Source organism: Hippoglossus stenolepis, chromosome 9 (assembly GCF_022539355.2).
Source record: "Hippoglossus stenolepis isolate QCI-W04-F060 chromosome 9, HSTE1.2, whole genome shotgun sequence".
NCBI lineage: Eukaryota > Metazoa > Chordata > Actinopteri > Pleuronectiformes > Pleuronectidae > Hippoglossus > Hippoglossus stenolepis.
In genome coordinates, this window is record NC_061491.1 from 15,060,852 (window position 1) to 15,081,067 (window position 20,216).

A 20,216-nucleotide genomic window follows, 5' to 3' on the forward strand; every position below is an offset into this window, starting at 1 on the left:
TCTCAGCTTAAGCCTCCGTTCCAGTAATGATGCACAATACTCACGTCAGACTTACCGACACACACATACAATCACACTCACAGGTTTGCTTAGCTATAAGCCTCTGATCTATGCTAACTGGACAGTGGACACCCTACAACCAGGTCCAGGCTTTGTTCCCCATGAGGTCCAGCGTGTATAGTGGAAACAAAAATGAGTACACACACACACACACACACATACTCTCACTCAGCCCCGTTGAGGCAGTGATTGATTTCCTCCCTGAGTGATTGATGAACTTGTCTTTTTTACTTCCCAAACTGTCAGTTGCAAGCGCCGTGGAACCGATCCTCCAACAAATGACCTCAAAACTAAGAGTGCGTCTCCCTGTTAAAGCTCGCTGGGTTAAGTCTATTACTGCAGGGTGCTGGCTGTGCAGCATAGATGGAGATTACAGAGATAAGACCTTAATGCCCCCATGCAGACACCTTCTCGTGTCTAAACCCCCTCCTCTTCCTCCTTCTCCACAACCCTGGAGTGTCCCCTCCATCTGCGACTCCTCTCAGCCTGTCCACTCTTTCTCTGGACTCCTGAAGACGCTGGGAGCCTTCAGCCAGCTGCAATGAAGACCGCTCTCGCCCTCCTGCTGTTCATCTCTCTGGCCTGTCACAGTGAGTTCCCATAACACCGACACTGACGCTGGATTATTTCAGGCAGTGGGTGAGGATTTTGATGATTAGCAGCTGGCAGGCTAGTTGTGGATGGGTTGTAGAAGCACAGATGATCCTGGATTGTTCATTTCCTTAGTGGTAAAAGCAGGTTTAGCTTGAGGCCTGCACAGTTTGGGACATTTCCCATGTAAAGCTGGCACAGATTTAAACCTGAATAAATTTGGCATAAGATTGACAGCAATATATGGTTCTCTGCAAGTTAGTGTGTGTGTGTGTGTGTGTGTGTGTTTGTGCATGTCTTCCACCCGCCTGTGAACATGCATGCTTAGTCTCAAATTCAGGTGTTCTCTCCTGTTCTGTCTGCAAAGGCCACGGCCTCAAATGTCACACGTGCGTGGCGTCCAATGACGACGATTGCAACCGACAGGGCTCCACCCCCTGCCCTCAGTACGCTGACGCCTGCTCCACCATCACAGGACCCAGTGAGTAAACACACAAACACAACGAGGAAAACACACAACAATGAAGGCTGATTTGGTTGAATACAGTGATGTAAACGCCTCACTAGAGGTCAGCACAGCAACGATATCTCAGTGCATGTGTGACACAGAAGTTTGAGGAAGTCGGTGGGACCTAAAAAAGTCCCCATGTTGTTTCCATTGGCAAAGAGAAGGCCAAAATTAAATCCCATAATGCACCACTAGAAGGTTTTTGTATTTATTACTTCCCACAAAAAATGTCCTATTAACTTCTGCCAGTAGGCTTCTGTCTTGTCTTGTGTGTGTGTGTGTGTGTGTGTGTGTGTGTGTGTGTGTGTGTGTGTGTGTGTGTGTGTGTGTGTGTGTGTGTGTGTGTGTGTGAGAGAGAGAGGAGAGAGAGAGAGAGGGAGAGAGAGTGTGCATGTGATCAAAAAGCCTCCACGTCTACATCCTCTCTTCATTTGAGGTTGCTGAACATTATCCCAGTGGTTTATGATATCCTCAGATCTCTGTGTGTGTGTGTGTGTGTGTGTGTGTGTGTGTGTGTGTGAACAGAGGAGTAGTAGGGGTATAAGGAGGGAGAGTTCACTGAGTTCACTGTGTCGTACCAAATTAACAGAAGCCGTCAGCCTTTAAACGTCTCCCGGCGTCGCTCTCTTTCAGACACTGTGATGAAGTCGTGCACTTACAAGGCTTTCTGCGAAAAGGCTCAAGGCGGCAACTCTGGAGCCAAGGTGGCGTGCTGCTTCGGTGACGACTGCAACGGGCCCCACAGGAGCCACAGCCACGGGGACCACAACGGTGCAGGGGCTCTGGCCTCCAGCCCCGTGCTGCTGATCACAGGCTTATTGCTGCGTGTGGCACTGAGTCAGTTCTGAACTCATACCCCCCTTCTTTTCTTTTCCTTATCTGTGGTGTTGTCATGTCACCCGTCCAAAAAGAAAGAAAGGATTCCAGCTGCAGAGAGTTTCTTGCAATTTTGAGATGTGTTTTATATTGAGTGTTTCTGACGGCTGGGTTGCGTGTCCTGTAAATACGAGCTGCAATGTCAGCAGCTTCCATTGTCTGATTTTATTTTTTAGATTATCATTAAAAACTTGAATAGTATATCTTTATTATCTCATCTGGCATGTTCACTCTCAGGCAGTGTGAACCTGAGAGTGTTTGTGGTGAATATGTGTCTACAAAGTGAGGAACATCTTCTTTACAGCTCCGGCCCCTCTGGTGACTACTTAGTTGTGGTTTTGGTAGGTGCACAGCTCGCTTGACACCATAGAACCGCATGATTCACTTATGTCGTTGCCGTGGTAACAAGAGAATTTAATCACCACAAATCTTTGTAAAATGTATATGTTCGTGCATGCAAGCTTGTCTGAATAAAGATACAATCTCACCTTTATTGTGTGCGTGGGTACAGGGCGTGATTGTGCGTAGGTAAGTATCGTGCATTTCATAACCTACACTTGACCTTTAAAAGCCAGAGAAAAAAACATTTTGCTTACGTTCATGTCCCCGATGTAAAAGCATTTATCTGCAGATGCACGCAAACTGTAGAGCAGAGCCATCTGATCGTTTTCAGCAGAGGCTGTGGAAACTGTGAGACTTCCTTCTGTGACTGATGTGTAACTTGAATCCTGTGCAGTCGCCACAGGATATGAAATCAGTGAGGTAGGTCTCCGTCCTCAGGCAGGTCATATGACGTGCAACCACTTCCTCTTGACAGGAGGACACAAAAAGGAGAAAAAACTGACGAATCAATTCTGATATTTCTTATTTCAACACCAACTATGAAAATTCATAACCCAGACTCTTGAGTACATATAATAAAGTGTTTGCAAAGAAGGAGGTCAGGCAGTGGGGGAGGAAGTACTCAAACACAGAGTACAAATACATAGACAAAATGTATTTTCGACTTGAGTAAAAGCAACTACTCACTTCTAAATATATTTTAAGTATTAAAAGTAAAAGTGCTTCTATTCCCTAATGCAACGCTCTTCTACATCATTATAACTGAGTCTCCGAGTCCCTGACAACCCTGTGGCCTGCAGCTGTAAAGCACAACACTGCTCAGACTCAAACTGCTCAATCTTGTAATCAGACATGTAATAAACAGCTACATGTGATATTTTCAAACCAGCACTGAGCAAAATTACTGTCCAGTCATGAGTAACAATGCAAATACAACAATGTGTAGCTTATTTCTGAAATATTTTTTTATTTTGTATATTTTTGTATATTTTGTATATATCTTATTTGCACAAAGAGCAGATGCATAACTGTAATTCCTGGGCTGTTGGACTTTTATTCAGAGCTGTAGCTACAAGGACACCGAGGTCCTATATTCTGAGAATTTCTGGGTTTCTGATAACAGAGGAGGACTGTCTATGACATAAAACATCAAAAAACACAAAATCAAATTAAAGGGGTTTCCTACACTTCAGTACAGGACCATGAAGTGTACAGGAAGTACATTTTTTCCCACCCACAGCTTTTGGTACATGATCTCGTACTCGTCACACTCACTCACCTCCTGTGACAGGTGGATGAATGACACTATTCTTCACTGTGTTCCTGTTTATCCAGGTTCACTCTCTGTATGTGAACCAGCTGTGTGTGTGTCTGTGTGTCTGCTTGTATGGTTCAGGCATTACTCATGTTGTGCGGCCATGTTTACACAGTCACATTATGGGAACTCGTCTTCATTATGAGCAAAAAAAGCAAGTTACCATAACGCGAATCATTGAATTGTAATGTGAAGACATGTTTTTAGGTTAGGTGTGTGCACTAGTATATCTTTTGTGAGGACCATGTTGGGAAAGTGAGCACATCTTTTTCAAAGGGCTGTTTAACGGGGCAAGACTTTGGTTTTAGGGTTAGTCAGCATCAGGGTTAGATAAAGGTTGGGGTTGGGTATTTACTTTACTTGGTTAATATTTGGGTGAGGGGCTATAGGGAATGCATTGTGCCAACGAGTGTCCTTAAGATAGAAGTCAAAGAAAATGCAATACAACATATCTCATGCAGTTGCAGGAGGAAAAGATGGTGCACACTTTGTATCTGTTATCTGGAAAAGTGTCAGTAAAAAAAAAATGAACCAATGCTCTCAGAACAAAACTACACAAGTGAAGCTACTGAAATTACAATACAGGTTTTTTTTCACGTTAAAATGACAGTTAAGTTCAGTTTAGTTCCTCAAATGAAGCAGCAGCATGAGGAGGAGGGGAGGAGGAGGAGGAGGAGGAGGAGGACCCGGCGGCCGGAGCTGCTGAGAGGACGCATAGCTCACATCCGGGGCTGGTTTATTCTGACAACGAAACGTCCTACCCGGAAAAAAAAAAAAGACGAGTCCTGTGTAATCCGACCACACAAACAAAACAGGCGAGGCTGTGACAGTGCGACACGAGCCGGCTTTGTTTTTGAATTTCCGCTGTGCGTGGAGGTTGTTAAAGAAACAACTCGAGTGGACCATGCTCGTGTTCAGCAAACTCCTGCCAAACAAACAAGTCTCCTCTCTGCGCGTCGGAGCCGTGCGGGGCGCTGGCTGTGGCGCACACTGACTCCTGCAGCTCCGCGGGTAAGAAGCACACAGCGAACACTCTGTGACTGTGTGTGTGTGTGTGTGTGTGTGCGTGCGTGCGTGTGTGTGTCAGTCTGTGGTGAGTCAGTGCAGCTCATCCGAACATATGTGATGTCTGTCAGGTGTCTCTGACTAAACTCTTGTCTGATGATCACACTTCAACTTTTTCATCGCGTGCTCGCCATCACGTTGGGTACGCGCGCACGACAGTGACCGTCACATGTGTCATTCAGGGGCGTGAGGCTCGTGCCCGCTGCTGCTGCTGCCGCTGTCATGAGAAATGAGGGGATCGACCCGGAGCTGCAGCTGATAAAGGATTTTGTGGGATTAATCGTTTGGTGCATGCAATGTCGGTGAGTTTGGGAAAGCGTCACAACTTTCCAGAGCTCCAGTAAAGTCTTTGTGTTGTTAGATTTGTGCAAAACCAAAATACTTTCGTAGTCTTGATGTGTTTCATTTGAGTCATAGCATTTTTATGCCCTTAGGGGAAAACGTTGCACTTTTCACTGCACAGTTTTCAGATCAGTATCTTACAGTAAAAACACAGGATGAGTTTAGGATGCATCAGAATTATCTGTGTGGAGTCAGAGGCTGAACCATTTCAAACTAGAAGGACACAGAATAAACCTCTGCCACTTTATCACCCTGACCTTTATCACCCTTATCTTCCCTGACCCATACAACAGCCTTCCCAATTTCACATTAGAAATGTTATCAAACATAGAACAGCCACCAACCAAGAGCCACCAATTGTTATTACCTCTGTCGGTGACGAGTGGCAAAAGATGAAATAGAAATAGGACTGACCCAAATACCTTGAAATGTGGACTGTTGCCATGGTAATTAACATCCACCATCAGTATTCAAACACTAAGTGGTTTATTTGATCAAATATGCTTTTCCACAAGAGGTAATCTTTGTTATTCAAATTGTTGCTGATTACTTTTCCTGTCCAGTCACCAAATCTTTTAAACTCTAAGTTAAAGGCACAACTCCACTGATTTCACACGTCAAAGTCAATTACGTTGTCACAGGGAGACAAAATCCGCTTGTTAAAAGCAGATGTATAATGTCTTCAGCGGCTCTGGAGGGAAATAGAATCAAGTGAAGTCAGGTAGCAGCACTTTGGGTCCATGGTTTGGTCTTGGAAGCATCTACCAGGCAAGTAAAACCCACGTCAGTACTGAGCAGCATCTGTGGAAGTGTGGGGTTGATAGTCTTCAGAGTTTAAGTCCTACCAGGGATTCAAAGTTTGCTTCCAGTTGCATGAACATTGACCAGTCTTTTGTTACTGTGCCATTCTGTCTGGACATTACTCTTTTTATCCTGACACACAGAATGTGTTTCTGTTGCTGTTCAAAGAGGCCTAACTTGTCCAGAATGAAGCAGATGCATGTACAGAGTTTTAGGTCAGTTCACCACCCTGGATGTGGTAAAAGACAATACCTCAAATATCACAGCTATGTTCTGTCCTCATACACACAAACCCTGTTTATTATAACTGGTGTGTGTTACCTTGTTACGTTTCACAGCCCGAGTATTCAAATCTCACACATATCTGATAATCTGATGTCTGAACTATATTTACTGGTGAAGTTTTGCCTGAGATGCCACAGACAGTTTGTCCCTGTGATGGTTGATGGTTAAGCCAGATGTGCCAGTGCCACACACTAGTGTGTGTGTGTGTGTGTGTGTGTGTGTGTGTGTGTGTGTGTGTGTGTGTGTGTGTGTGTGTGTGTGTGTGTGTGTGTGTGTGTGTGTGTGTGTGTGTGTGTGTGTGTGTGTGTGTGTGTGTGTGTGTGTTTCCATTACAGACTCTGGAGTTTCTGCAGGAGGCTTGTGAGTGGTTTGCATTTTTCACCTATTGCAATGGGCTGAAGAAAATCTGTTGGATGGCTGACGCATCAGCAGCACGGCCCACAAGCAGTTTCAGAATGAAGCATTTTCCGAACCAGCGACTTAAAAATAGTCTCACAGGACGTCCGGGGAAGATGTGACCTGTTTATTTCTCTTGTCTGTGTTTTGTTGGGTGATGTGTGTGTGTGAGCATTTTATTGAAAATAGTTTCCCTCTCATCCATTAATTATCTATACTACTTATTCGTCGAGGGGGAGCTGCAGCCAATCCCAGCTGATACAGGGTGAGAAGCGGGGTACAGCCTGGACAGGTCTCCTCAACATCCAGGGACAAACCACCCTCATTCACACCCATGGTCAACTTAAAGTCTCCATTTGACTTCAATCTGTGTATTTTTGGACTGTGGGAGGAAGCTGGATAAATAATTTCCCTCTTCTTTACATGTCTTTAAATAGTACTGTGATATTTTACATGACTGTCCAATGCATTGTAAAAATCAGTCACAGATGTGGCCTGGTTGCCATAAGATTACCTCTGGGGCCACGTTACATTCGAGGCCCTTTCCATGCAGTAAAATATCTGGTGATGTCAAGTCCTGAAGTGAAATGGAAAAAAAAACTGCAGAAAACCTGCTTTTTTATTCAGAGCATCTGAGCGAGCGCTGGAAGTCACTGTGATAACTTCACGGTGTTCAGTCTGCAGAGTTGGACTAAAAGTTCCCCCGGAAACTTAAGGAGAACAATATTATGAAATTGAGGTCTCACCACGTCACAAGCCAGAAATCTCAAAACTCAGCCAAAGAACTGAAAAAACCCCAAAAACATGTTAAACTTTACTGTCAGATGTCTGATATCGATGAAACTCTTGGATTGAGATACCATCAGCAGGTCTCGGCTGAATGAGAGTCGTTTTTTTTTTTTACCGGCAGTCGGCAGCCCCAGTGATAGACATGCGTGCCATCATCTTAATGAACATATCCACCCACCCTCCCTCAGCCCCGTCACTCCTCCTCCTCCTCCTCTCCTCTTTTTCCTTCTCCTCTTTTCCCCTCTCCTCCCGCTCCCCTTTCTTCTCTGGCCAGTGGAAATGTGCGTGTGTGCAGATCTTGAGTGCAGTCTGTAATTTTTGGCTGTGGTGGAGGGCCTCAGCTCAGCCTCGGGCTTCGGGGTTTGCTGCTCAGCCTCAATCACGTCACATGAAAAACTGCTGAGTGTGAGTGCGGGTCTCTTTCTTTGTGTGTGTGTTTGTGTGTGTGTGTGTGTGTGTGCGAGCATTTATTTGAAAACTAAATGAAAGATGCTTTATCCTCCACGTCTGCCCGTCTCTGTCTCTCTGTCTGTTTCACTCAGCTGCTCCATATACATTTTCATCTCCCCCTGTCCATCTCACTCGAGTCTCTCTGTCTGTCCGTCTGTCCCAGTGATATGTGATAGCAGCAGCAGCAGCAGCAGCAGCATGCCGTACGTGGACCGGCTGAACCGTGTGTGTGGTTTCCTGGACATCGAGGAGAAGGAGAACAGCTGCCGCTTCCAGAGACGATACTTCATCCTCGACACGCAGGGAAATGCTCTGCTATGGTATATGGACAACCCTCAGGTGCTCCACACACGACACACACACTTGTACAAACAGCAAGAGGAAGTGAAAATTGACCAATACATGCCGTGTAACCTTGGACCCTGAGGTCCAATGACGAGTCTGTGTGTTTGTGTTTGCATGCAGAACCTGCCCAGCGGAGCCAGCTTTGTTGGCAGCCTGAAGCTAACCTACATCTCTAAGGTAAACCGCTCTCTCCCTCCGTCGACTCGCCCTTATGTCTACAGGTGACGCGTTTGTGTGGCGTGGACGCATAGTTCCCAGAGTGCACACAAATAGAAAAACATGCATATGGGCTTCACAGACACACAAGATCTGTGTGTTATCTGTAGTTATAGTTAACGGTCACATGCAGCGCAGAGCTGAAGCAGAGTCTGTGAAGTTTTCCAGATGTCACAGCGCTCGCTGAACTAACCAGAGATAATGACATCTGGCTTCAGTGCACTGCCGCGCTGACAGCTCCTCAATGGACACTCTGAGTCAAACACACGTCAAAGTTATGAAATGTTCCTCTTCTCTTCTCTTCCTCTCTCCTATTTTCCTCTTCTTTCCTCTTACCTCCTTTCCTTTCCTCTCCTCCTCTTCTTCTTTCCTCTTCCTTTGTCTTCTTTCCTCTCATTTCCTCTCATGGCGTCTCCTTTCCTCGCCTCGTCTTTCCTCATCATCTTTTCCTCTCCTCAGGTGAATGAAGCCACAGCGAAGCAAAAGCCCAAGACAGAGTTCTGTTTTGGTGAGTCAGTCTTATGCAGTAGCTCACAAGGGCACACGTGTGATGAAATAATATAGTGGGTTATAAATAGTGGATATTCATGAGTGTCTTGTCTTCCCCTGCAGTCATTAATGCAGTTTCGCGGCGTTACTTCCTCCAAGGAAACGATGTGACTGACATGAAGGACTGGGTGGCTGCTCTCAACAAGGCCAGCAAGATCACTGTGAGTGCAACCACTTGTGTACACTTCTGACGTGCACTGAACTCCGCACATTTTCCTGAAATTATACGCAGTGAGAACTCAAATGTTCGGGTCAGCTGCTCCGGACATTTTCCACAACTCTTCATGCCAGCCCCCTAGTGAAATGTCTGAGTGAGCCCATGTGAGAATACGGCAGGAAAACGTGATGCAAAACTCAAAATAACAAGAACAACACAAACATCTCAGGGTGAGAAAGAGGTCGCATGCATGTAGAAGATGCTGATGAAGATGTCCACTTGGAAAGAGAACAAGATTGGAGAGCTATGTTCCACCCAGGTGCCCCCCCCTCGCCTGAGTGTTCCGCACATTTTCCTGTTGTTTTGAAAGTCTGAATCTCCTCCTGCCTTCCCTAAAGTGGGGGTCCAAAAGTCTTGGATCACTTTGCCCTTTACTTGAGATCTGTTTATACTTTTCACATGAACTCATAACCAGGAGACTTTGTCTAATGTGCAGTCAGATTAATAAGGGATTTGTTTGCACCTGGTTGCTGGAAGCTGCAGTTTGCCGGGGTTTGGTTTGGATGGGTGCAGATGTCAGCAGCTTACCTACAGTTACCCTCTCACACACTTATTAATGAATGAGGAAATTGTGAATGTTCTGAATTATGAGTGATAACAGACTCACGTCACTGTGGTGGAGGTGTCAGAGCAGTGTTGTGTATGTGTTTTGGGTGTGCATCACACACATTTACATATTATTTGCGTCGGTCCAGTGCAGGAGCCTTTATAATCGGCGATGAGCAGATGTCTCCTCACAGATGAGATGACAGAGGAAAGTGTTTCTCTTTTTTCTCTCACCTGCACACTGACACAGGAAGCAGCACCGCTCGCTGTCTCTTTCACTTCCCCTTCGATTGGAGGGCCGCTCCGCCGCCTTTTTCTGAGCCTCCTCCACACTCAATGAGTCTGTGTGAAAACGCTCTCTGAAAGCGCAATGGACATCATGTCGACGCAGGAATTAAAAGTAAAACTATGATCGAGTTTCAGGCTTTTAATTTAGAAAAGAGGAAGTGGATTTTTCTTCTTCAGCCACATCACAGGGGTTCATGTTTTTGTCGTATTCTTTCTGTGGGGACATCAATATTTAATATGTGAGTGTTTGATCCTCAGATAAACTCTAAATTAATTAAATTAAATTAATACAAGTTAATACAGCAGTCCTGCAGTAAACCTATAAAGTTCGGTTTATGTTTTAAACTGTTTTGATTCAATTCAATGATCATTTCAGAGGCAGCAGCTTGTGGTGCTGTATAGTGTTAAATGACAGATGCTTGTTAACTCAGTTACAGTTAATCAATGAGGGCCGACAACTCTGAGTCGACAGCCATGGCTGGAGGCTTTATGTTTTCAGGTTGTCTGTCAGTTTGTCACACTCTTGTAAATGCAACATCTCAAGCGGGCGTCGGAGGCACCGCTCTCAGCCTCAGCCTCAGTCTCACACCGGCTGCAGCTTCCCCTTCAGCCTTGATGACGACGTCTAGTTCACTGGAGTGTCATGTGTGGACTCCAGCGTTGGCACCTGCTTTGAAATGAATGTGACTGTTAATCATAGTATTCCCTGCTAATGAAGTGACACTGACTGAAACCAACACTGAACTATAACTTAACAAGATGCTTCACATTCCTCATAGTTTTTCTAATCTCTGATTCTTTAAATTGGATTAGATTTTGGTCAAAGGTCAATGTCTCCGTGACTCACAAAACACGTTTTTGACCCTAACCCCAAGAAGTCAAAAGCTTATTATATGACAACATGTTCTTAATATCTTCTCTCAAAGTCTTGACTACATATATTACATGAGTCTGGCATTCAACAACAAGGTGGTGATTCTAGTGAACTACGGTGAACGTCTACATCTTACAGTGAACTTTTCATTGCAGTTTGGAAATCGACTCCCAGGGGGAATTGAACCACTAACTCCCGGCCGTCGGGGCAAATGTTGCTGCATCAGTTTTGCTCGCTGATATCAGTGCACTTTATATTTTCCTACTTATTGACAGGTTCCTAAATCTGGCCCTGCACCTCCGAGGTCTGATGTGACGACAGTGATCGGCGACACTCAGGGAGGGAAGAGGCAGCAGGCCTACAAGACTGAGATCATCGGGGGGGTGGTGGTGCACACTCCCATCCAGGTAAAGTAGAGGAACATAAAATCCCCCAAAAAGTGTGGTCACTATAATCACAATTACAGTTGTGATTCTGTTTAAGGAAAAAATTAACTGTAATTGTTGATGTCTTAAATTGTATCTGATTGTGGCCTTTGATGTCAGTAGAGTCTTTTGTCCGAAACCACTTCAAGTATGAGCTGAGATATTTGAAGATGTTGGTGACCGTGAGTGTGATTGTGCTGAAGAGGATGACGAGGGTTTTGATGAAATGTTTCAGAATGAGAGTGAAGAGACGGAAGGCAGAGAGAGGAAGGGCAACAGGCTGGGCGTGCTGAGATGTGGTTACTGTGTGAAACAGGGAAATGTGGTGAGTACCCAGCTACTCACGATGTAGCTGATAAACTCTGTGTTTGTTGAAAAAGTCTGTGTGCAATCTGTGATGTGGTGTTTCTCTTTTTCCTTTCTTTCTTTTCAGCGAAAAAGCTGGAAGAGGCGTTTTTTCACCCTGGATGAAAACACAGTCAGTTACTTCAAGTCTGAAGTGGTGAGGAGACAGGATTTGTTTTGTTGTTAATATCTTGTATTTCCTGTCTATTTGTGTGACTAGGCTCTTTGTCTGCACACGTCTGAGTTGTGTTTATGTTCGCTGCAGGATAAGGAGCCTCTCCGAGCCATTCCACTCAGGGACATCCAGAGGGTCCACGAATGTCTCGTCAAGTCTGGGTGAGTCAAACGTGAATCACTGAGTCGAATGATCCCAGCATTTCCAGAAATCCCCGTCTGTCTGTATGTGGCTCACATATCTGGAGAACCGTTCATCTTATCACCTTCACTCTTGACATGTGTATAAGAGAGTACAGTGCTTGATTTGGTTTTACACACATTACGGTCAATATTAATAAACTGAATAAACAGGCGACCAGTGCTCATCAACGCGAATGACGTTGTCGGGCCCAACAGCAGGCTCGTTCCCCACAATGTCAACAACAGCTGATTCTCCAGTTCTGGGTTCTGCTACTGAGTCGAGCTTCACTGAACTTTGAATAAACAGGTGAAGAGCTCTTTGTGCAGCAGCTCAGCAGCTTCAGGGTTCAGTGGTTTGAGTTCTGCAGCTGGTCTCTTACAGTTTTAGAAAGAAACCTGCAACCAGCATCACCACAGGCCGAGAAAACAGCTAATTCTGAACAGGCAGGTTTAGAACAGGCAGATTTAGAACAGGCACTGCACTAGAAGACTAAAAACAAGAAGATTCGCACATTCAACAAGGTTTATCCTCAGTTTCGTTTTTTCTCTGTCTTCACTAGATTTGTTTCTTATTGCAGCATCAAGTGTCTGATATTGTACAGCTGATATTTTTAACTCGTGATCCGACCACTGAGCTCGATTTGGCGGTAGAGAGAAACTGATGAGCTGAAGTTAGGGACCGTCTTACAAATCTGTGCAAAATGACAAACTTCATGGTTTAGTTACCACTACTTGTGTCACGCTCTGCAGCGACATGGAATTTTGCAACACAATCATTACAGTGATTTACACACACACACACACACACACACACACACACACACACACACACACACACACACACACACACACACACACACACACACACACAGGAGATCCACTTAATGAACCATATCACACCCACAGGTTACACACAGGCAACAGGCTGGTTTTTACATGTCGCATCACTGCTGACCGAAGGTGATTCATACTGGATTTCAGACAATGCTGCTGGTTAGAAATGTTCATCACAGTGTCACATGGCACTAAAAGCTTGCAGCAGCAAGGTGGATGGGTTTTCTCTCTCTCTTGTGGCTTTCTCTCTGTTTCCAAAGAGGATGAAATGTATTTCATCTCCTCCTTATGCCAGCTTATTTTTGACAGACACAATACTTTGAGAGATGTAAAAACGGTTTAGTCCTGGAGTTTATTATTAAAAAGTAAATCCCTTATACTTTATATTATTTAAAACTGAATTACTGATTAAGTTTGCACTGCATTTTTCTTGTTTGACAATTGCTCTTGGCAGATTCTTTGGAGTAATAGTTTAGGACAATCATAGTAATAGGTTTTGACAGTTATTGGTTTCCACAATGACATCAATTCTTGGAACGGTATATTTGTGGTTTGTCAGATCACAAATGATTTGGCATCTTTTATTTCTGAGGTGAAAAAAACGGTAATGGGGTAAACAGCGTTTCCCCCCCAAAATATTTGTGTTGCTCATATCCAGGTTGTTGAGCAACACAGCTGATTCACAGCTCAAAACAATAGTTGCAGCCAACTCTGAGAACCAATCATATCACATTTACTAATCAACCTCACCTCCTGTTTCCAAACAATTAGGACATTGTTCTCTGACTTCGCCAATAAGTACAATAGAGGTGAGAGTATTTTGTAATGCCATGACACAAAACCGTTACTGTAGAAAAAATGCTTTTAACTTATATCATCCATCGCTAAATCCAACCAACTTCATTATTTTCCAAGGAAAGCTATGCAATTTATCCCAGTACAGTTTATCAAGGTGCATTTTAAATACAAATCCTTCTGTAAATGTTGTACATTCAACCATTTTCTGTATAGATACAGATACAGATCAGAGTCAGGCTGCATATTTCTGTCTCAATCATTCCGAGCCAGAGAGAAAACAGACGAAACTAACCCAAACCCGACAGGCCCTCTGCTTTTTGTGTCTGAACCCCGATCCGAGCTTGATGCAGTTGCTCCATGTAAACTGCAGTGAGTTTTTGTTTCTCTGTCCCACACACACACATGGTTCCTGCTGGTTTTCCCTGATTACGACCAAAACACCAAAATCATTTCAACTTCAACATTTCAACGGCCAAGGGTCGGGTGACCAAACTCTAATTCAGATATTTATGTGAAATAAACAGATAATAGCTTTGCACATAACCCTCCTTGTAGCTACTGTGTTTCAACAGGATGGTTTTTACTTTCAGGGATCTCCTGCTGAGAGACAACCTGTTTGAAATCATCACCAGCTCCAGAACCTTCTACATTCAGGTAAAAATCTCTTTCAACCGAAACAGAAGACCTTTGAGAACTCGTGTTGATATAGAACTGAATGAATGAACACAAAGCGAGAACAGAGACGATCTGTTGTCGCAGGTGTCCTGATGTTTTCACTTGTTTTATGCTCTGCTGCTGATGTGTGGCACCAGCTCCGTGTTAAGGAGCATGAAAAGTTTGTTTTTGTGAAACGGGCACAGCCATCTGTTACCATGACAACAATAACATCCGGTTCAGCTGATCAGACGGGTAATGCAGAGACGGGGGGGGGTGGGAGCCACTGTAGGTCTGAACACTTATTTTATTTTTGTCCATGCATGAAAAAAGGGGAAGCATGACCAACATCTCAACTGACAAACACAACACATAAACAGAAATAGATGAAACAGATTTTTATCACAGTGAAAATGGAAACACCACAATGACAGTATCTACTCACACGGGATATACACTGGGGCTTCAACTCATTATCATTTTAATCTTTTTTCTTTATCGTCAGTAATGAATACAGTTATATATGAAAAATACATGACATTAACTTTGATTTATAGAAACTGACACGGATATTTAGTTTCGCTCGTTTTAGAACATCACTTGAGGCATATGACACAGAAGAATACGCTGCATCAGGGTTTGGCTACTCAGGAAAAAAGAGTTTCTCAAGAATTATCCCATAGAATAAGATTTGCAGCTTGTAGAAAATGTGACTAACAGGACAGACTCGTCCAGTAGCTGGTGTGAGAATGACTGTAGAGAGACGTGCTGCTCTGCTTCATCTTCTGGTGCCTGTTCCCTGCAGACAGACTCTCCAGATGAGATGCACAGTTGGATCAGGGACATTGAGTTGAAGATTCAGGAGTTCAGAGGTCCCCCGAAGGTAATTCTGTTGTTTCTCCTCATTCTGCTGGAGCAAAAAAAACACTGCGTTCATCGGGAAGTGGAAGCTTGATTCTGATTCTTGAATATGGTGTTTTTTGTGTCTGTTATTTCAGGGTTTTTCATTCAAACGTGCCTCTTCTCTGTATCGGAGTCAAAACTCCTCTGCGTCTCGTGGTCATCCGAGTGATTTGGTCAGACCCTCCCTGGTCAAGTCCTGCTCTGTGGCGCCGGGCTGGCAGCCTTGGACCCCTGTCCCACCCTGTGAGCCCTCCATCATGGATGCAGAGGACGAGGACAGCCCTTTCATCTCCGTCCCAAACTTGCCCTCTCTCTCCTCCTCCTCCACCTCTTCTTCCACCTCCTCCTCCTCCAACTCCCTCTCTGCCCCTTGCCCCAGCGCGAATCCCGGGCCTTCCACCAGCGGACTGGGGATCCTCACGGCGTCAGGAGACGTGGCGAGCGAGCGTCGGAGGCACCGCTCTCAGCCTCAGCCTCAGTCTCACACCGGCTGCAGCTTCCCCTTCAGCCTTGATGACGACGGCATCCGCACCACAGACGTCTAGTTCACTGGAGTCGCATGTGTGGACTCCAGCGTTGGTACCTGTTTTGAAATGAATGTGACTGTTAATAATAGTATTCCCTGCTAATGAAGTGACACTGTGACTGAGATTGGGGGCCCCCTGCTGGTCGTGTAGGTGCTTTGCAGATGAAGGATCACCCAGCAGGAAGAAGACCAGAGGCACAGTGTTGGTTGATCACAGGACTGTGAAAAGGTACGATGGAGTGGTTTTAGTGCAACGTCCTCTCAAAACTTGAATAGTCTTGTTAGTTGTTCTTACAGACTCAAACATTTTGGCACATGCACAAAAGAAGATACATTTTTCACCCCCTCACTAGACGTATTCACATATTAGTGGATAAATATTAGTGTCAATGTGTTTAATATTCATACTTAATTTCACAAAATACCCCAATTCATTTTATTTTCCAGTTGAGCTGAGCAGTGCATCCCCTCTTTCCTCCAGAGACAAACATTGGGTTAAATAAACCTCACCTCAAACGTACCTCCATTAATGATTAACAAGCATTTATTAGTACAATCTAATCAGGTGTCTGGGGGAAAGTATCATGTCTCATATAAAAAAATGGTACCTGCACTCACATGCCAACTGACTCTAGTGTTTTCATCTGCACAGGCAGAAACGAAGGAGACGCAGCAGCTTTTATGTGTTTGCACTATGTTCTAGATAATCTTTTCAATAGATGGCTTCAAGATCAATCGTCAGTAAACTGTGACTCGTCTCTTTGTGTTTAACGTGGTACCGTAACAACACAGCCGTGTTTCAGTGGTACTCGTCGTAGAATGTACTTCCACTATCAAAGTACAGCTGATCAGCTGGTTGTCAGCTTTGTAAATGTGATTTTTCTTTTTCTTTTTTTTTTACTGCAGCATTACATGGGAAAATGTGCCACTACTTTTGGTAATTTAATTGAAATTCCGCACTTTGCTTTTTCTCATTTTTACTTGTTTTTTTTATTCCTTTTTTTTGACACAGCTTTCACAGCAGATTTATCAGCTTCCTCTGAGATGGTGCCTCAGATATTTTGTGTTGTTACATATTCAGTTTCAAACCCTCACAGGTTCACCCCAAGACTTAATCCATGTGGTTCCATGTTCCACGCCTGTTTTCGTTTTCTGAAGCTGTGTGCACTTGTCTGCCTGCGTACATTGTTAATTCTCCAACTTGTACATTAAATGATGCTTTTTAATTTGTCCTGTTTGGGGTGTTTTTTTTTTCCTTCAACTCAGATTTTTATGACTTTCAATTCACTCTGCCATCTAGTGGCCTGTGGGTCCATCCACATTTTACAGCAAAGACATCACAAACTTCGATTTTTCTTATCTTGTGATAAAAGTGTTGACACTGAAACTTTCAACTTGTATCTTTTGTTTTCTCTCTAACATGCAGAAAATGTCCAACCTTCAGGCATGCAGAGGGTCAAGGCAAACGCTGTTGCCCTTTAACACTGTCACCTTAAAACACATGCACGCTCTTGTAGATAAAACGTCAAGCGTGCACACACATGCCAATCTAGTGCCCGGAGGTTGTGTTAAGTGAAGTGTTTCACACGTCCAGAGCAAAGGTCCATTAGGTAAAACGCCTAAAACGCTGTCCTGACCTCCGTCCACTTCCCCTCTGCGCCTGCCGGTGCAGCTGTGCGGCTGCAGGGCCGGAGAGAGGAAAACGTCTCCTCTGAGCGGTTCCAATTGTGTCATTAGGTACAAAAGGCCCAGAGTGCCTGTGAAATGTCAGCTGTGTTGAAATGAGTTTTCAGTCTGTTAAAGATGGAGCTTCCCCAAGGTACTGAGAGGAAGCCCAGCAGAAACGTGTGAGGATGAAGACAGCGATGAAAGTTAGGCGATCTTAAAGAAAGAAAAACTATAACACAGTTGATGGAGGATAAACATGGGGCCCCAATGTTCCCCCCGAACAACATGTACAAAATAATACAAGAGAAATCTTTATCATGAATCTTTGTTTTTGCCATTTATAAAGTCAGTAAACTGAGTGTTTTGGGGCACCTTGATCTTCAACCTTGTACCAAAAATAATCTACTTCTCTATAATTCCGTGTCTGTGCATTGTCTGGGAAACAAAGACATACATTTCTGTTCATGCGGCCACACACCAGAAGCCTTGGAGGTTGAATTTCTTGTCCGGGACGTAAAGGTCACGTAGCACTTCAGTGTGACGCCTGTGAGTGACAGCAGCTCCGAGGGCACACAGACACTCTGCCTCTCTAAATGTTAATGTTCCCACATGGACGATTCTGCAGCGGACTGCTCTGTCTCTCTTCCTGATGCCGTCACACTCTCGTGATGTTAACTGTTACAAAATACAGTTGTTGCTCCCTTGTACTTTTGGAGTTGTGTGTTTTATTGCTTGTAGACTAGTGTGAGGAACGTGTGTATGGTGAAGGAGAAAAGTTTGTGTCTTTTGGACCATGCCTTATTTAATTATGCCCCAACTTGTTTCCCTGCTTTCAGAGGACAACCACTAGAGGGAGCTGCCAGACACCACACGGTCTAGTGAGTGCAGACCATAGAAACGTGGTGAGATGGTGTTTGAAGAACATGTTTGCAGATTAAGGTGCAATGAGCTCAAAAAGCAGCTTTTCTCCATCAACAGCTCACTTTGAAAGTCACTGAAACTTTACACAATGTCTCTAAATATCAACCCCAACATTTAAGAATGGTTAAAATGAACAATTATGCCTGATGCTCAGCAATAAAAGACACTGAATTATATACTGGAATGTGTCCTTCAAAATAAAAGCTTCACAGAAATAGGGGAGAAATTAGAGAATGATAAAACATGTCAGTTGAAAGGAAAAAGTTTTCGTGAATGACATTTTTTCCCCAGTTATATAATTTCTTCAGTTACCGATGCGTTTCAGTAATCTGATTCAGTTAAAGAACATAGGTCCATTTCTGAGGAATTGTTGGCTGCACAGACTGATGCTAAACTGAGTTGCTTGACTTTATACAAAGAATCAGCAGAAGTTAGGGGGTCAGACATGTCAAATATATATATAAGAATAAAAACTGTAGTGTAAGCACAGTATGGAGTCAGAGAAGGGTCAAAACTACTTTTTTAGTTTGTGAAATGTAAGAGATGGTCAAGGCAGAATCAGCAGACTTCATTTTCTCAAGATGAACTACACATGCAACCTTAACCTTCTCCAAGACCGACTAAATCCAACTACTTATATAGGGGCTGCGTGTGAATTGTCCATTTTGCTTAAGAACCTTCCTAACTGAGTGAAGTATTTCAGTGGCCGCCATAATAAGAGCCCTTTGAATTGTCTAAAGGATAAGGAAAGGAGCTTCAATGATTCCTAACTTATCTCCTTCAGCGTAGGAAACATCGGACCATCCTTAATGAAAGGAAAGGAGAAAATGCCGCCCCACAATTTTGTGAGGCAGCAACATTTAAAGCTACACAACCTCATAGTTGCCCCTGGACACACCCACGTAAATATAAAAAACAGAACAGCTGTTTTTCTCTCCTGACACAGAGAATAAAACTGATTTCTTCTCTGTCACACATGTCCAGTCAACAACAAACATATTGAACTAATTTGCTCAGTTCAAAACATCATCTAACTAAACACAAATATAAAAGTCATTTTAATCCCACGATTGTGGATTCTTATGTCCCCTCATATTATTAGTTTTTTCAGTCCTCTTTGTTTCATTCTCATTTAAATCTGTTATGTTATTATTTCCTGTGAGGGTAGGTAATGATTAAATGTTCCCTTTGTATCAAATGAAAACATCTTTTCTCAGGACGTGTCATTCTATTTTGGACAGGAAGCGTTATCATGACTGCCCCTGCACAGCCGACAGCACAGAGCACTGTACATTTTGTGCATATCTTCTGTTATGAATTAAGCTGTTTATTAAAAAAACACAGTGTGTACGTGGAATCTGATTTTTTTCCTCTTAACTCCTGACTACGGTGGCTGAGAGAGCTCAACGCACTGCAAATTCAGAAAACACATGCAAATAGAATAAACACGAGCAATTTAAGAAAGCGACTTCATCAATTTGCAAAAAGTCACAACACATGCAAATACAGAAACGACAACAACGGCACAAAGCATAGAACTACAACAAGCATTGATGAAGGAGTTTTCTGAGCTTGTTTGTGTTGTGACTTTTTGCAGGGCGTTGCAAGTTGTTTTCTTAATTTGCAGTGCGTTGAGCTCTCTGGGCCACCGCACCTCAGGGCTCCTCCTTCACATCTTTCCTTGACCTCGTTCCATCGGGGTCAAGGAATAGTGGTTAGGAAAGGAGATGACGTTCCGAACGCACCCAGGGTGTTCACTTCACACCTGCCCTGATCCATAACGGGCAGGTAGAGTCACACGAGACCCTTAATACACACAAATCAACAAACATTTCGGAACCACTAGGCTCAATTACATTTCTGAACATCTCTGTAAAGAGTAAGTAATCCCAACAGATTAACACTGAATGCGTCAAATAAACAAAAACAT

General features: G+C 43.8%; 2 protein-coding genes across 4 annotated transcripts; both read left to right on the forward strand.

Moving 5' to 3' along the window:
* Positions 1 to 461: 461 nt before the first annotated feature.
* si:ch211-113d22.2 lies at positions 462 to 2,528 on the forward strand. 2 transcript variants are annotated; one of them, XM_035166431.2, is made up of 3 exons: positions 462 to 650; positions 992 to 1,132; positions 1,793 to 2,528. In XM_035166431.2, the coding sequence occupies exons 1-3, from the start codon at positions 602 to 604 to the stop codon at positions 2,005 to 2,007; spliced, it is 405 nt and encodes a 134-aa protein (XP_035022322.1). In that variant the 5' UTR covers positions 462 to 601; the 3' UTR covers positions 2,008 to 2,528. The 2 variants fall into 2 exon arrangements, with proteins under 2 accessions (XP_035022322.1, XP_035022323.1); XM_035166432.2 differs by having other exon boundaries at positions 474 to 650; positions 1,019 to 1,132.
* Positions 2,529 to 4,416: 1,888 nt separating this feature from the next.
* On the forward strand, positions 4,417 to 16,927 carry plekha2 (pleckstrin homology domain containing A2). Of its 2 annotated transcripts, XM_035166679.2 has the most exons (13): positions 4,417 to 4,703; positions 4,940 to 5,059; positions 7,984 to 8,159; positions 8,286 to 8,342; positions 8,841 to 8,889; positions 8,994 to 9,091; positions 11,131 to 11,262; positions 11,516 to 11,605; positions 11,714 to 11,782; positions 11,891 to 11,961; positions 14,205 to 14,268; positions 15,074 to 15,151; positions 15,267 to 16,927. In XM_035166679.2, the coding sequence occupies exons 3-13, from the start codon at positions 8,019 to 8,021 to the stop codon at positions 15,714 to 15,716; spliced, it is 1,299 nt and encodes a 432-aa protein (XP_035022570.1). In that variant the 5' UTR covers positions 4,417 to 4,703; positions 4,940 to 5,059; positions 7,984 to 8,018; the 3' UTR covers positions 15,717 to 16,927. The 2 variants fall into 2 exon arrangements, with proteins under 2 accessions (XP_035022570.1, XP_035022569.1); XM_035166678.2 differs by lacking the exon at positions 4,940 to 5,059.
* The last annotated feature ends 3,289 nt before the right edge of the window (positions 16,928 to 20,216 follow it).

What these genes read in the sequence shown, in the direction of transcription:
- plekha2 (XM_035166679.2), top strand. Translation starts at nt 8,019, where the DNA reads ATGCCGTACGTGGACCGGCTGAACCGTGTGTGTGGTTTCCTGGACATC. An exon ending in AGCTAACCTACATCTCTAAG is followed by an intron (nt 8,343 to 8,840) that starts GTAAACCGCTCT and finishes TCCTCTCCTCAG; the next exon opens with GTGAATGAAGCCACAGCGAA. An exon ending in AGTTCAGAGGTCCCCCGAAG is followed by an intron (nt 15,152 to 15,266) that starts GTAATTCTGTTG and finishes CTGTTATTTCAG; the next exon opens with GGTTTTTCATTCAAACGTGC.
- si:ch211-113d22.2 (XM_035166431.2), top strand. Translation starts at nt 602, where the DNA reads ATGAAGACCGCTCTCGCCCTCCTGCTGTTCATCTCTCTGGCCTGTCAC. An exon ending in CATCTCTCTGGCCTGTCACA is followed by an intron (nt 651 to 991) that starts GTGAGTTCCCAT and finishes TCTCAAATTCAG; the next exon opens with GTGTTCTCTCCTGTTCTGTC. An exon ending in CTCCACCATCACAGGACCCA is followed by an intron (nt 1,133 to 1,792) that starts GTGAGTAAACAC and finishes GCTCTCTTTCAG; the next exon opens with ACACTGTGATGAAGTCGTGC.